Source organism: Chamaea fasciata, unplaced genomic scaffold (assembly GCF_029207755.1).
Source record: "Chamaea fasciata isolate MVZ Bird 193981 ecotype frontalis unplaced genomic scaffold, bChaFas1.0.hap1 SCAF_4, whole genome shotgun sequence".
Taxonomy (NCBI): Eukaryota; Metazoa; Chordata; class Aves; order Passeriformes; family Sylviidae; genus Chamaea; species Chamaea fasciata.
Window position 1 is genome coordinate 26,307,257 of NW_027094089.1, and position 16,134 is coordinate 26,323,390.

The window sequence follows — 16,134 nt, forward strand, 5'->3', positions numbered from 1 at the left end:
AAGTTTAGTTGTTTTGTGTATAAAATGTAGTCCCTTGATTGCAGAGAGAGATTGCAGAGGGTTTATGTTGAAGTGCTAACCCAGATCTGCCAAAGTCAGGCATCAAGACATCACCTCTGCTCCGTGGGGAATGAGAGGCCTTTCCAGCAAGTAGTCCACTTAAAATCAAACTCCATCCTGAACAGTTCCAGTGATGTCTGTATCTCTTGCTGGAGTGAAGAGGAGCTTTAGTTAAACTAAGGCTTTGAAAAGCCATACTTAGATATTGAATTGGGAAATATAAATTTGCATGCAAATAAGACAGTCTTTCCTGGTAATTTCTTGTTTGCCCCTCTGTCATGCACCAGGTGGATCATGAGAGATGTCATCTTACACTGCCTCCCACACAAACAATCCAGCTTGTGTCTTGGACTTGTAGGGATTAAGTCAGCTGTTACCTTCTTGAAGCCAAATAAGTGTATTGTCCAGTGCCTCTGCCCACAGTGTTCCAGTCCCAGTTTTACTGGATTTTTCACATTTTCCTTTCATGCTTTGCTCTTTAGTTTGTTAGTAGCTATAAAGCCTTCAATTTAGAAATTTCACACTTTTCTTTGCATTCAGAAATCAATTAATCTCTGATTTCACTGATAAGCAGCCCTAATATACTAGGCGTTCTACGATATATTAAGTGATATTCCAGCAGCCTTCTACAGGCAGCTCATCTCCACTGCAACAGCCGGGCTTTGAAACTTTTTTTCCTCCTCATTAGAAGGAAAAAAGAGATTTTGATGAATTGCTTGTAAGACCAATTGCTTTCAATTAAGAACTATTTAGCCATGTGTTTCTAATACACTACATAAATTTCTTCCATGAGGTTTGTGAAAATTTGAATCTTCTGTTTAATAAGTGATATATTGGATTTCCTTCTTATTTTTTTCCAAATGGTGAATTCATTCAGATTCATAGAAAACTGGTAAAATATGAATAAGGATTCCCTAGATAAAAGCAAAAGTTCGTACATTTTTCATTATATCAATCCCTGTTAGGCTGGGCTTTTTTTTTCCTTTCAAAATGTGTAATGTATTTCTCTGCACAGATTTCCTTCAAAATATCGTTCCAATTCAATGCATCGTATCTCCTGGAAAATGCTACTATTCATGTGTATGCAACAAGGTTAGTTGCAGTCTTTGCCTTCTGATTTCTTTTTTTGTTTGTTTGTGTTTTTGCTGTTGTTTTTGTTGTTGTTGTTGTTGGGTTTTTTTGAAAGCTTCCAGGCTTTGTGCTTCATAATAAAATGCAAGTGGCTTCTGAACTCACAAACAGTTAAAATTTCTGTATAGCTGGCACCCTTCAGATGTATTCAGTCCAGCAGTGGATTGAGTGGACTAAATAAATAGTTGATGCTCTCTACAGCCTTTGAGTTACTAAAGTGAGTCATAATTTCTGGTTCTTTTACCTTTAGCAAAGGCTTTTTCTCCTAGAGAATTACTTCATATTTTAGCATGAATCACAGTTAACAATAAACTTGGCCTTCGAAGAGTAAGAGCATTGCAGAAGTTGTCCCTGATAGGGTAAAGGAATGCACTTGCCAGTGTTTGCTGTCCCTGCAAAATCCAGGGATGGTGTGGCTTTTAATTGATCTGTTTACATTCAGTCATCTGCTGTCTGTAATTTTAATAAAGATGCATTTAAGAGCTGGGGCTGTTGCAGGACTTAAATCATTAGTCATTGGAAGAAGTATTTTTATTTTTAGAAAACAGTTCTTAACTGGAAATGAGTAGTATGCTTTCATACCCAGAGCTGTAGGTATTTCATTTTCTGAGATCCCTTTCCACCCAGTAGTTGTGTTGTGTCTGTAGCAGACTGATCTGAGTGATGTTTTGTTTCAGTGACAGTGAAGAACCACCTGAGACCTTGGGTGACAACAGAGGACATGTTACAATTCCCGTAAAATATGAAGTGGGATTGATATTTGTAAGGTATTGACACTTCCGTATTTTATTTGCTAGTGCAGTAAATGGCAGGTGTTCAAAGAATATAATGTTTTGTTTTTGAAATGTGCTTAGTATCTACAGACAGCAGCTTCAAAGCTCATAAAGCAGAAGCACAGGCTTCTGTGAAAAGATGACATGAAATAATGGGACATCTATTGTCCCCAACTTGATGAAATTCCATTTTATCTATTTAAATTTTTCTGCAGTTTTCAAGTACAACAGCATCTTTTTCTTGGTTCCTATATTTTGCTATATTCATTCAAACATATTTCAAGTACATAAGAAAGCAAATACTTCCAGCTTCCTGATGGCCATGAATTTGTATCACTATAATATTGCACGGCATGGTGTTTGATTTCCATCTTCAAAAATTAACCTTAATTTTAGGTTCTTGGGCGTTTGTTTTTTTCAGTTCAGGTTCATACTTTAATGCAGGTCTTGTAGTAGATTTTATTTTCAGAAACAGCCAGAATTCAGTTAGATTCCATCCCTGAAAAGCATTCTGTATATTATTGGTAAACAACATTTCGTGGTGTGCAGGTGTAAATAATTAAGCAAAATTTATTTTGGATGCATTTCATGGCTCACATCCAGAGTTTGTCCCGTAGGGAATGAGGCTGAATTTGGAACCTGCTGACTTTGTTCTGTTTTTGCTTGATTCTGTTTTTTACAGAATCCTACCTGTTTCACGTGTCAGTGTGAAATAAGGGATAAGGGACTACACAACTAGCATAACGACAGCAAAATCAGACCCTAATGTATTAATTTTGGGAATAATATTTTCTTTTTTCATAGTTATATCTGAACAAAACATTCTAAATGTACTTGGTAATAAGTGAGACCTATTCAGAGAATAGAGCAGTTGAACTTCAGTGGATGCAGCAGTGCGCTCTTAACTGCAAGACTAGTCCTGAAATTCATGAAATAATGAAAATACCTATGTTGTTAACTCCCATGGCTTTTTATGAAGTTCGCGTGTTTACTTTTTTGTCTGTTTTTTTAACCCACAGTGTTTTCAAAGAGCACCATGTTATAATTGCAGCAAATGATACTGTCCCTACTGCTATTAACACAACAGAGCAGATCGGGGATGAAGTTACTCTGCATTATAGGGTAAGAAACAATTAAAAATATATGACATAGGTCCTATCTTAATTTTTTTTCCATTTGGTTTGAATTACTTAAATAGCAGGTACATAATATGTTAAGCCCCCCTACACGCATATTTTGTGCTTAAAACATTTTTTTCCCTTCCTTCATTTGGAATACAGTGAATTAGACGGTCAGATGGTCCATTTCCTGCAGAGTAGTTCTGGTGGGATTTAGATCTTCTATCCTCATCTGGGAAAAGAGAGCATGCCCTGGTAAATGAGAACATGTACTACTCCTGCTGGAGGTTAGAACAGCCATTTCCAAAATTCAGTCTGGTTTATATTAGGCAAATGCCATGCTCCAAGAGTGTTCTTCCTAGCTGAATGGATACTGCAAAGTAAAATCACATGGAAAAGATGTTTAATGGACTTTGCTCTTGTGAGATCCCTGCTGGACTACTGCTCCAGCTCTAGAACTCCCAAAATAAGGACATGGACCTTCTGAAGTGGGTCCAGAGGAGGGCCTTAGAGGTGGTCACAGGACTGGAGTACCACCCCTCTGGGGACAGTCTGGAGCAGTCAGGACTATTTAACCTGCAGAAGAGAAGGCTCTTTGGAGACCTCATTGGGGCCTTCCAATATCTAATAGGTGGCTTCATGAGAGCAGAAGCAGTTTTGACAAAGACATGTAATTATAGGACAAGGGGGAATGGCTTCTAACTGAAAGGGGGTAGGTTTAAATTGAATATTAAGTGGTGAGATGCTGGAGAAATTGTGGATGTCGCATCCCTGGAAGTGTTCAAGGTCAGGTTTGAGCAACTTCTTCTAGTGGAAGGAAGGTGTCTCTGCCCTTGGCAGGGGCTTGGAACTTTAGATGATCTTTAAGGTCTCTTCCAACCTAAACCAGTCCACAATGCTATGATTCTGTGACTTGAAGTCCACCCTAAAGTTGCAACAAAGCTCAATTTAGTTTTCTTGAGAGCATCCTGTTTCCCAGTGTCAAATCCAAAACTGGACAAGGGTCCAACATAAAAACAAAAAAGTCTCTAAATCAAATTTCATCTGTTAAAAATGGGATATGGTAAATTCTTGCTCTCACTAAATTGCAATGACAAAGAGGTTTTTTCCTGTTCTTTTAGGCCACTACACTGTTTTACTCAGCTACCTTTTCTTCTTGTCTGCTGTGGATGTCTAAGGCATTATTCATCTAATTTGCCAATCTTTGTTTTCTGAGTCAAAAAGCTGCTGGATTGCAGAACATACTATTTATGATCATGTAAAGTAAAATTCATCTTTGCAAGCAGCTAATCACAAATAAGTAGCCAGAAGGAAAAAGTTTAAAAGGTTCTTGAGCATTATTAAGTCTATCCACTTCAGAGACAATATCACCAGTTCCCCTGCCAGCAATTCCATCTAGTTGGTTGCCCAATCCTCAACCACAGCAGGGCCTTCCAGGAAGAGCTGCTGCTTACAGATATGTTCTGTTGTCTTCTCAGAGAAAACAGGAGAGAGGGACAGGTGAGCACAAGAGCAATTACTTAAGCTCACCTGAAGAGGAACCAGCAGGAGCCACCACTGATAAAGTGGCTTCTCTCCCGTATAAAGCAGTTTTTCCATAACTAACTGTGGAAATGTAAAAATGAACAGAAGAAAACAAAAACACAAGAAAGGAAAAAACTCACAATCAAATACTAACAAAATGAGTAAAGTGCTAGTCAAAACATTTTTCTTTTTTTATAGATTGAAAAAGGTGAACACTTTCCAATGCCAAACCTCACACTGCAGATCTTATTTCCAAATGTAACAGCTGCCAAAAACCCTCTTCTCTACCTTACTGCATTATCACATTCCCAGGTAAGACAGGAATTTCTATTTTTATGATCAATCTAAATTTGAAAATTATGTTGTTAGGAACTGCAAATTGCAAACATTTGGATTATGCATTGCTTTCAGTGTAAATAACAAGATGCTGCTGTTTTAAGAGTAGGCACAGAGGTGCGTAAGAAGACAGAGGGGCAAATTTTCATAAAAGGAAACAAGCAGGTTTAAAATGGTCTTGAACAATAACTGCCCTTTAACAAGACTAGTTTGTTATATTCCAAGTGCTGAGATGTCCAGACTCAGATATGAGTCCCATGTTCTCTTCATTGTCAGCAATGCTTATTGCAAATTCATTAATCCTGCTGTGTACATCTAGAGCCCAACCTCCTGTCGCTTCTCTTCTTTTGGGTACTGAAATTAACTTTATTGCATGTCTGCTCTCCAGCACTAGCAGTCCTCTGGCTTCTTCGTTCTCTGGGGCACTGTGACATCTCGAAGGGGTTGGTAGGTCGTGTGCTTGAAATGCTCTTCACTGCAGCCCTCATTTGAATTTTTCCATTTCAGTCCTCCAGTGCAACTGGCAGAGATCACAATTCCAACAAATTCCATTATCCTAGATCTGTAGATATTACAGTTAGAGCTATATCAATAACTACATGGCTGAAAAACACAGCTAACACTAAGTGATCACCTAAACCTCCTTTTTTTTTTCCACTCAGAGACATATACATGTGCACCTCTGTGCTAATAATTTCACTTAGTTTTGCAGTGTTGCCCAACTGAAAAATAAACCAAAATATATGAATGAAAGTTCAAGGTTCACTTTAAAACAAAACAAATATCAAATGAACAAAAAAAAATCACATTTAGAATACAAAAGAACAGTTGTGTCTATTCTTGATTTCCTTTCCCCATTATTGTCATTCCCAGTCAATCACCCCATTTGACACATTTGCACACAAACTCAGTAAATCTTGTTTTTTCTAAGACAAATTTCATGTCCTGCTAGTTACACCCTAGTGATAGTAGTGTGCCAAAGTGCATTACAGAGGATTTGTAATCCTTTTTGTGCTAGCAATGTGAAAGTCAACGACCTGACTGAAAAAAATCAATTCCCCCACACTGAGGATGTGAAAGGATTTCCTAGCTACCTGTGGAGCAGTCACAGAGATCCAGCAGTGCTCCAGCATCCACTCCCCCTCCCGGGATATTGCAAGTGAGGATTCAGCATCCTGCACTTAACCTGCCTGTCTGCTTGCTAGGGCAGAACCTCTGCGGCTTCCTATGCAAAAGCTGTTTAGTTCATTTAATAGCCAGCTCTTCCTGGTTTACATAATGGTCATCTTGCAGGAAGCTCTTGTTTGCTTGTACAGATGTTTAAGTAAAATAGGTGAGTTAAATTATCTCATAAATATTTAATGTTCTGTTTGAATAATAATACTTCAATACACGGACATCTGAATTTCCTATTCTGCACTCTTGCAATATGCTGTTTTATTTTCGTGGTTAGCAAACATTATAATTGTTATTAAATATTAAATATTATTAATGTTGGCTTGTTTCCAGATCATTTTTTTTAATAGATTGCATATTCAGACAATAAGAATATTATTTGTATTTCTGCTTACAGAATGCCATCTGCCAAACTAGTTATTCTGTAGATCCCTTAAAGATTGGCATTGGGAAGCCATTTGTGCTGTCAAAAATAAAAGAACCTACAAGGGATACAATTATGGTAAGCCTACTCATAATATATATTTCACCCCAGACATTAATCCAGATCTTGGAGTTGCTACTTCTGAAAAAGATGTATGAGAGCTGCTCTAAAACTGTATCATTTGGAAACTCACTTCAATTTAACAGCTTAGAAAACCTTTTTTATATTGACTAGAGTTTGGTTTTTATTTGCCTGAAAAACTCCATGTGGAACTGAATTTAGATAGTTTGGGGTTTCTTTAATTAAAAAAAAAAATGTGTAAATTGCAGTAGCACATATGACAGCTGGATAAATCGTTACTATGTTTCTGTTGTAATTAATAAATAGTAATATTTTAAATGCTTCTCTCCCTTTCAACTTCTTTAGACATCCAGTAGAAAATATGTTCAAATGTGACCTGAGCACAGTTTCCCATGCAACTGTTATTGATGATCCCATTTGGAAAGGACTAGCCCTTCACATTTAGATGAAAGAGTCACAAAGGGATTTTGCTGCTGTAGTTATGTTAGCAGGTCAGGGAGAAGGTGTCCTCAGCACAGAGGTGCAAGTGGAGTTTCTAGTGCAAGTGAAACCCTGTCATGGGAACAGTATTTTTCTGTGCTTATCATCATCCTTCACAGAGGTGGCAAAGGTCTAGGCTGAGTGACTGTTTCTAGCTTCTTACAATATAATCCTGCTGTACTCCCAGCTAGCAAGTGATACTAGGAAGTTACTTGGATTTTCACACACACATATTGCCCTGCTTCAGAGATTCAGGTGTCCCAAGATTTGGAAAACACTGCAGAAGACCCATAGCTGTGTTGGTAGAAAAACATCTGCTTTTACAAGCTGCGCATCCCTTAGAAGTTCTGTGATGACTTTTGCTCCCTATCTGCAGCAGCAGAAATTCCTCAGGGCTTGCCAGCCTGCAAAAACTGTGTCTATTCTACCACAGCATGAATATCTCAACCTGTTTTTTATACTGCAGTTTCATTTTTGCATAAAAAGCTACGGTAATTAATGCCAATTTATGATTGGTGTCATAGCAAGTGATCAGTAAATATAGTAGCTTACATGTTTTTATTTTAATGAAGTGAAAAAGTCTCTTCCCATTGCCTATTTCTGGTCCCTTTTTAACAGGACTGTGATACATACAGCTGTGCCTCTATTAATTGTGCCCTGATCCCATCTGACATATATCAAGTGAATGTTTCATTGAGAGTATGGAAACCTACCATCATAAAAGTATGTAAATCCAATTTGTATTCAGAATACTTTTGGGTTTGACTAATTTAAGCCAATGTTTCTAATGTCTATTAAAATCATGTCTTTCATTTTCTTAAGTGTCCCCTCTAGTACTTGAAGTAGTGTCTTTCGCTATTTTAAAATTTCCTTAAAACTGTGTCACATGCACTTTCTTATCCTTAAAGTAAGTACTAATAATTTAACAGGAGTTTAAAACCATGGTAAGAAGACACCCCTTACTTTGTATGGGTGGTCCTTTTTTAATAGCTACTAATACATCCACAAAGTCTGAACCAGCAGATATAAGAAGGAGCACATATTTTTTAAGTAAGTCTTCATCTGTGAAGATTTCTCAACTCTAAAAAGGATTTTTTGATCAAAAAACCAAAGAGAGACAGTAGTATTCTAGGATTAATTAATGTTTCTTTGAAATATCTGCAATATACCCTTTCAAAGTAGTATTGCTGTCTTGCAAGCAACAGTGTGTGTGCTGAAGGTGACACACATGAGAAGTTTCTCTGACTTTCATGTTTTTCAGCATCCTCCTAAGCATTAAGTTTTTCTTTCACCTTTCTCATTGCTACAAAGCTTTCTACTAAAAATACCTAACTGTAAACCACAGTAACTACTCTCTCCTTTCAGGCCAGTATTCACAGCTTAACCCTTGTTGTGAAAGCATTACTTAGGAGTGAGAACTCATCACTGATTTTGAGAAATGACCATCAAAAACTGGAGGTAAGAACATGATAATTGCTGTGTTTGTTCTTCACAGAATTTGTTGTGCTCTGGAATCATTCATTAATGAACTGATTGTTACCTTTAATAATGCATTATCCTACTCTAAACAGAAGTGATGTCATAGTACATAAATACTTCCTGCAGCTATGTAAATTAAAAAATATAATTAAAATTCTTTTAAGGAATCAACAGTATTCGAAAATTGTCCTGGATCAATTAAAATTGATCGTACTTTGTATTTTCTTTACTATTTCCTTTTTTTTTCTCTCTTTCCACTTTGTTACCCAGGATACGTATTTGAAACAGGATGTTTTATTTTTCAGAAGTTCACTATGATTTTCTTAGATAAGAAAATACATAGTAGTGATATATGTATGATGGTAGTGGCATCAGATATAAAGAGAAACATCTTAAGTTTTGTTAGAAGTATTAGTCGTCCTTTTGATACTCTCAATTCCAAACATTTATAATGGTCTTTTGTGATAACTTGTAAATGGAGGAGCTTATTTACTACAATAGCCATTGTTTTAAGCCAAAGTCTTATTATTAGTTCTTATTGTTAATACTCCAAAATTTAGAAAAGTAATAAAAGTAATAAAAATAAGAAAAGTGTGAACTACATCTTACAGAAAAAATTTTTGAAAATGCAAACATGAGAGGTCCATTCTTAGCTGGTTTTGTATCTAGAAATTTCTTTTAAGTGATAGATTAAAATTCAGTCCAAGAGTAGAAACACAGCTGAGAGGCTTGCAGATAGAGACAAGGAATTTCAGTTCTACCTTTTTAGGGGCCTAATTTCATGCTTAGTGTTCAGTTCTTCAATGCTCTTTTGAATTATAAAGTTGTTCTCTAATAAATTCTTTAGTTAATTCAAACTCCTGCATGGCCACATTTATTTAAAAGTGAATATTACTTATTTCTGTTCGGTTTACACCAGATACGCCATGTTTAAAATCAAATTAGTGTGTACACAGGCTTTTACACTTCCTCTTACCTCCATCTTTCAGGAAGGCCAGCACTTAGTGAGGAAGATTGTATGGAAAGAAATTCTTAGCTTATTCTTCCACTGCTCATGATTTTGATCCTGTGTCCTTTAAAACAATGACTACTGACTTGTAGCAGGGCCACTCTCATTAAAAAAATAAAAAAATGAATGCACTTTAAAAAGTGAAAAGTACTGTGTAAACACAGCCTTTCATGCTGGAGTTTATTTTCTTAATTCCCTCATACTAATTCCTGTAGGTGAAATGAACTGGTACCCAGGAAAATCACTGCATACTGATCAATCACTACTGCTGTTTTGATATTTTTTGAAAGACAAATTATTTATTGCTTATGTTCTGAACCCTTTGCAGACCATGATTAAGATTTCCAAAGAACACCCACCAGGTACAGTCCCCTTGTGGGTTATCCTCCTGAGTATCTTCGCCGGACTCTTGATTCTTGCACTGCTTATATTTGCTCTGTGGAAGGTAAGCTGCATGTCCTTGTCTTCAGGAGCATAAACAAATATGCTTAAATTCTCCATTATTTCTTTCTCGTAGCTAGAACTTCACAGACAATAATCTCTATCTAATAAGTAGTGTGAAATTTTGAAGAAATGACAAAATTGCTAATTACACTGCATATTTCTGATGGTGGAGCGAGCAGTGCTACCTGATTGAAACCTATATTGCTGTTATGTTAGGGAAAGAAAAATAAGAAGATATTCTAGTGCAAGTAAGAGTTTATTAAGGAATTTTTCTGTCAGCTTTGGCGGTGACCTTTGTCAACTAGGTTTTCTCTGTTGTGCAAGAGATGCTAGGGCTTGTGGTGTAAGTCTTGCCACAAGTGGGCACTCTTCTCCAGGCTAAATATTTTGTTCATAATTACATTAGAAGGTTACAGTTTATAAATTTCAACACACATAATCTCTTGAAAATTTTGACATTATAAAATAAAATATCATTTATTCAAATGAGTAACAAAAATTGCTATTAAGCGCTTTAACCCTTGACAATGCATGAAAAAACCAATGATTCAGCAATCACTCTACTATGTATTATCTGTACTTAGTTTTTCCATTCCAGGAAAAACAGTGTCATGATAAAGTATTCATTAACATTTTACAACAGTGCAAGTATTAAAATAGTAGTAAGAACCAGCATGTGAATGTAACCAGTACAGTTTGCATGCTTTGAGCAGTTCTTAGTCACTTTTTTTTTCTTTTCTGCAGGCTGGATTTTTCAAAAGGCCATTAAAGAAGAAAATGGAGAAATGAAAAAAAAAAATAAATTTTTTTTTGCTCAGGTCTGCCACCAAAATGTTACTGTAAAATTATAGACTTAGATGCAATGATTACCATGCCTTCTAGGTGCTGGTGCACAAAAAAAACCCCAAGAAACAGAAAAACAAGAAGAAAATCAGTCATGCAAAGGAATTATGAGAAAAAAGTATAAACAACCTTGCAGCATTTTGTGATCTTAAAGAATGTACCTTTAAGTGTTACTCATTTCTGGAGAGTAACTAGTTCAAAAATTCTAACATTTTTGAATACAGAAAGTTTGTAATCGTATTTTTATATATCTATGTATGTGGAATCATTTTTCCTTCCAAATTACACAACAGGTCGGCTTGTATGTAGCAATCCCAGTCTTTTTTATCACCTTACAATTTTCAAAAGGAAAATGCATCATTTTCAAAATTCCCTCCTAATGTCATTTCTGTGGAAGCAGATTCTCAATTCACAAGGCAGAACAAACCTGTGAACTTCGAGAATGCACCAAATTCTGCGTGATAGCTGATGCAATGGCAACTCAGAAGACAGAAGCACCTCCAGAATATTGGGTGAAAATTACTGAAACACCGTGGATTTCTTTTTCTGCTCATTTTAACATTTTCAGCTGAATGAAGGATACTCCAAGAAAGAGATTTTTATGGTCAAGTGGACCATAAAGGGTTGATCCATTAAATCACATAGCTGTTCGAACTTTAAATATATTTTTGGCAGGCCTAAAAATGCGCAAATCATTGAAGCCCGTCTGATTGCACGCTGTACTCAAATAAGCAGGGGCATAATTGTATCTGCAAATTGAAATGTCCATATTTATGTGGAAAATGTTTAGAGGCACCCTGAAAGTTTGACTCTTGCTGTATATCTTGGAGTAGCCAGCAGGGTGCTTCATAAACTGTCACTGTAAATTTCTTGTGTAGCTATTTAATCCAATGAATTTAAAGTGTACAAAATGAAAATTATCCAAAGAGCACAGATAGGAAATTCAGCACTGGCAAGCTTCTTCTAGTATTATAAGTCACAGCTCATCTTTATTATTTAGGAATTTAAGAAGTGATGAAGAATTTGCATACTAAATAAGCACTTAAAAATGATGTTTATTTTGTGTCAAAGATTAAAAGTTTATATGAGAATACACTGAAATGTAGATAGCAAAAGGGTTTTTTAAGAAATTTTTTTCTTTCTATTTAGATAATTCAGTTTCTTCCTTTCTTTCCTGCACTTGTCTTCCTCCCATGAGGATCTCTCCCTGAGGCTCATGGCTGTGCCATGACCTTGAGAGCTTCCTGTGTTTCTTGGAGCCACATGAAATTAACAGGAGAAAAAGGATGTATGCTGGCAAAGTGTGATGCTGCCTCAGCATGACTCAGTATTGATTGCCAGTAGATCAGAAAATGCTGAGGAGGTGTTCTACATTCTGTAACACATACTTGTTGGCCAAAAAGCTTTGCCTTGCTAAGGAAGCCAGGAAAAATTGTTCCTCCTTTTGGGACAAATATCACAAAAAAAAAAAAAATTCCAAAATGGTTTTGCTTGTCACTGTCTTTATAGTAATATCTTTAAAAGAGTAATTAATTTTATAAAAACTTATTGTTCAAGAAGAGAATATAGATTGGGTTGAACATGCTGACAAGTAAAACTCTGAAAGTATTCCAGAGGGTGCTTCATTGCTTGAAAGATGCTGTCACTCTTCAGTACATTTTTATTTAGTTCCTAAGTTAGAGAAAGTAGTTATTAGAAAAGCTGACTTATGGAATGCAACAAATGCAACTAGTAGGATTGAGTTTGAAAGTGTTGGCAGTTTCTCCTGGTGTCTGTGGGAAAGGTGGTTATTTCATTGCAGCAGTCTGCTGAAGGTAGCACTATGACTCAGAGGAGAGGGCAAGAGCCCTCCGTGGGAACACTGTGGGTGGCTGTGCTCTGCAGAGCCTGGGATATCTGCTGAGACAGTGGGACAGGGCTGCTGTGCTCATCTAGACAGCTGGAAGGGCACCCTGCCTGAAGGGGTTCTGAAAACAGAACACATGAATGGAAACAAAAAAGGGACATAGAGGAATTGTGGATAGAAACCCTGCTTCATTCATTCTGAAAGAAGCCAAAAATCTATCTGTTGAACTGTGAAGATAAATTCATAAAGTAGTGATTTCAGCCCCAAGCAAGATGCAGGTTTTACTTCAGGGAAAGGTGTTATTTTGCCCATTTGTTTGAAGGATTTAAATAGCACTTGTCACCATAGCATTTGAACACATTGGAATTGTAATTTCTTTTCTCACAGTATCTCTGAAAAGGCATAGGAGTGTTGTTAACCTCTTATGAGTTTGTGAAGGAGTAGAATTTTGAAGGAATTGTGACTCATCTATGCACACGTAGGAAGTCTATGGTAGCAGAGGAAATACTTGTATTTATTATTATTCATTCAGCTTCTTAACAATGAGTTCATTTTTCCTGGCTTCATAAAATTACTCACAAGTTGTGTAAGACACACTTAATTCATATGCAGTATATTTTTAAGTGTTTCACTATTTAGTTATGATAAGCTGTTAACCAGAGCTTTTCATTTTTCCCAAGACTTTTCATATCTTATTTTAAAGCCTCAGCCTAACTGAAAAATGTATGTCAAAAGAATAGTCTATTTCCCTAGATGAAGACTATGCAAAAATAAATCAGTAGTATTTATCAATGTAGAGTATGTTTAAGATCAGTGTTTCATTTTAAACTTTCTTTGCACTGTAAAAACAGTAATAAGCTTTATATAACCATACTGCTTTCCTTTTTCATTACGCTTTCTCTCTTTTCACATTTTCCTATTATGGTGTTTTCAATTATAATATCTATTTAAAAGATAAGTATACATACATACATACAAGTATGTCAAGGGGATAGCACTATAGCACATTATTCTTACACGATTCTTAGCAATTAGTAAGCTCATTATTTTTATCCATACTAGCCTTTCCACACAGCACTGGAAGAGCAGTATTTTACTGCTTTTCATGGTATACAACAGAAAAACCTACTGAAAGTGATGCCTCGAGCAAAGCAATATTGCAAACATCAGGAACATCTCACTTAAATGTGGCAGGCACTAAAGGAACCAGAACCTAATTTTATAGCATGTAATAATTTTTATTCTTAAAAATAGACACATTGGGTTGTAATGTGATTCTAATAATTATGAAGATAATTATTTTTTATTGAAGCAAAATTGTGTAAAAATTAATAATAAATTGTGTGTGTAACCAGAGATTAGGCAATTCAAGTTCCCACCCAACTCAGTTCCTAACTTCAGCACTGAAGTAGGTAATTTAGTGGTAATGGACAACCTGCTCTTCTATAGGACAGGGATTCTCTGCACATTTCTGCCCAACATCAGGTTGTTCTAGAGATTCTGGTCCCATACATGATTTTAGCAGACTTAGGAAACAGCATCTCCATTAGAGCATTCTCCTTGAGCAGCTGCTTATGCTCTGTGGGCAGTTCCTTTGCTTGTCTGGTTTCACTCTAAGTCATTACTATGAGCCATTGCTGCAGACACAACCCACATACCCTGACCCCTCACCTGAGCCCTTTAGTACATATCCTGTGCTGAGTCATTTTGACCATGGTGTTCCTCTTCTTCAGAGCTTGAGTCAGAGGAATCAACCTTAAACTGAAGCCAAGGGTTTTCATCTCACCTGGCCGCAAGAGGCTGGAGTTAGGGTCATACTCATCTAATGAATTCCACATAATCTAATTGGTTAATTTCTTTAATTGCCTATTGTATAGATGATGACCCATTCAAAAATAAAAGCAGATAAGATAATCAGAATCTACTGCTCTTACCTATACCACTTAACAGGAATAAACGGGGATTTACATACTTTCTAAGAAAACCACAACATTCTGCATAGCATTTTCTTTTTCCTGTAAAAGTATTCCATGTGCTTTATTGATTAAAAAAGAAATTAAGAGTCTAATAAGTCTTCTGTGTAGTTTGTTTGCTTGTTAGTGATATAAGAGTAATATTAAGTCGTCTTAGTTCCTAAAAACAGATTCATCTACCTGTCAATAGAAAGGCATTACAGACACAAGCATTATTGCACAGGATAACATCCAGGAGAGCTTGATGTGGTCAAGCTGTCAGAAATACATCATCCTTAGATGTACAGACTTCGTGCTGATACCCATGTTTGAAAGCTTTTTAGAAGATCATATGACTTCCTGGCACAGAGTTGTTTCCATGACAACTAAATAAAAGTCAAAAGACACGTTCATTTGGTCATCTAATCGTTTGTCCTGTCCAGCGATTTCTCTGTACAACCTATTAGTGTAACCCAAATAGTTCATGGTCTTCCATAATTATAAATGATTCACAATAATTTCCTTATACTAGTAAATTTTTGTATCAAAACTTCGTAGAAGACAGAGATTAAACTTTTTATATCACCGTTAACTTTTAGAAAACATTACAAAATATGTAACAACTGTTCTCTCATCAGAGACTACTTTGATGCTGAATCACAGTTCTCTAATGGCAACATCCTGTCTAGTCATGGGGGAGTGCTTACCAAATTAACTACTCTATATGTATCTGATCATTAAGGGTTTGCTGGACATTGTCCATGGGAGCATTTCAATGAAAATCGGGGAAAAAATCCATTTCTATTTTTGGTTGGTTGGTTGGTTTAATTTGCTTCTCAGTGGAATTAATGAAAAACCAGATTCAATTTTTCACAGGAAGAAGTGTAATATGATATGTGATTTTCACAGAACAGGATTATAATTCATTGTGTTTATCAGAAGCAAGCCTTAGCACTTCACTAAGTTCACTGTAGTTCAGAGATAATACCATTTCATGCAGTGGGTGTGGTTTGAGCCCTGTAACAATAAAGAGTCATAAAGATTAAAGTTTTAGTAACAACTGGCTGATACCACAGTTTAGCACAACTGGATTCTGTTTTAAAAACTGGATGAAAAAATGTGCTATCATCAGTGAAATCGTGTTTTGGTTAGAAAGACTGAGGGCTGACAGCTCAGAGATATTGGATTTTGTTCATTCAATTAAAAAAAAAAGAAAAAAAAGCATGTGAAAGACCTCAGAAAGGCAGATTTTGATTTTGACTCTAGCACAGTGGAGCATAGAGCTACTTTACTGCTTTTCCCTGCTCATGCTCTTACCCTTCTGCCCTTCTTTTCTCAGTTTCTGAGCATTCTCAGAAAGGACAGACATTCCTCAAGGGCTCACTGAATGTTGCATCTCCTGGGGATGTTCAAAGAAATGGGATAGGGAACAGAAGTATTCAAAGTAGATTGAACTTA

The 16,134-nt window shown here is 36.2% G+C and overlaps 1 protein-coding gene across 1 annotated transcript in view; it reads left to right on the forward strand.

Moving 5' to 3' along the window:
• ITGA1 (integrin subunit alpha 1) overlaps positions 1 to 14,795 on the forward strand; it is a 74,482-nt gene extending 59,687 nt beyond the window's left edge. Inside the window, exons 22-30 of the mRNA XM_066181135.1 lie at positions 1,076 to 1,152; positions 1,869 to 1,958; positions 2,984 to 3,086; positions 4,805 to 4,918; positions 6,516 to 6,620; positions 7,722 to 7,826; positions 8,469 to 8,561; positions 9,920 to 10,036; positions 10,780 to 14,795. Coding sequence (XP_066037232.1) covers positions 1,076 to 1,152; positions 1,869 to 1,958; positions 2,984 to 3,086; positions 4,805 to 4,918; positions 6,516 to 6,620; positions 7,722 to 7,826; positions 8,469 to 8,561; positions 9,920 to 10,036; positions 10,780 to 10,824 — 849 coding nt within the window. The 3' untranslated portion in view covers positions 10,825 to 14,795. The remainder of the gene's footprint in view (positions 1 to 1,075; positions 1,153 to 1,868; positions 1,959 to 2,983; positions 3,087 to 4,804; positions 4,919 to 6,515; positions 6,621 to 7,721; positions 7,827 to 8,468; positions 8,562 to 9,919; positions 10,037 to 10,779) is intronic.
• Positions 14,796 to 16,134: the final 1,339 nt, after the last annotated feature.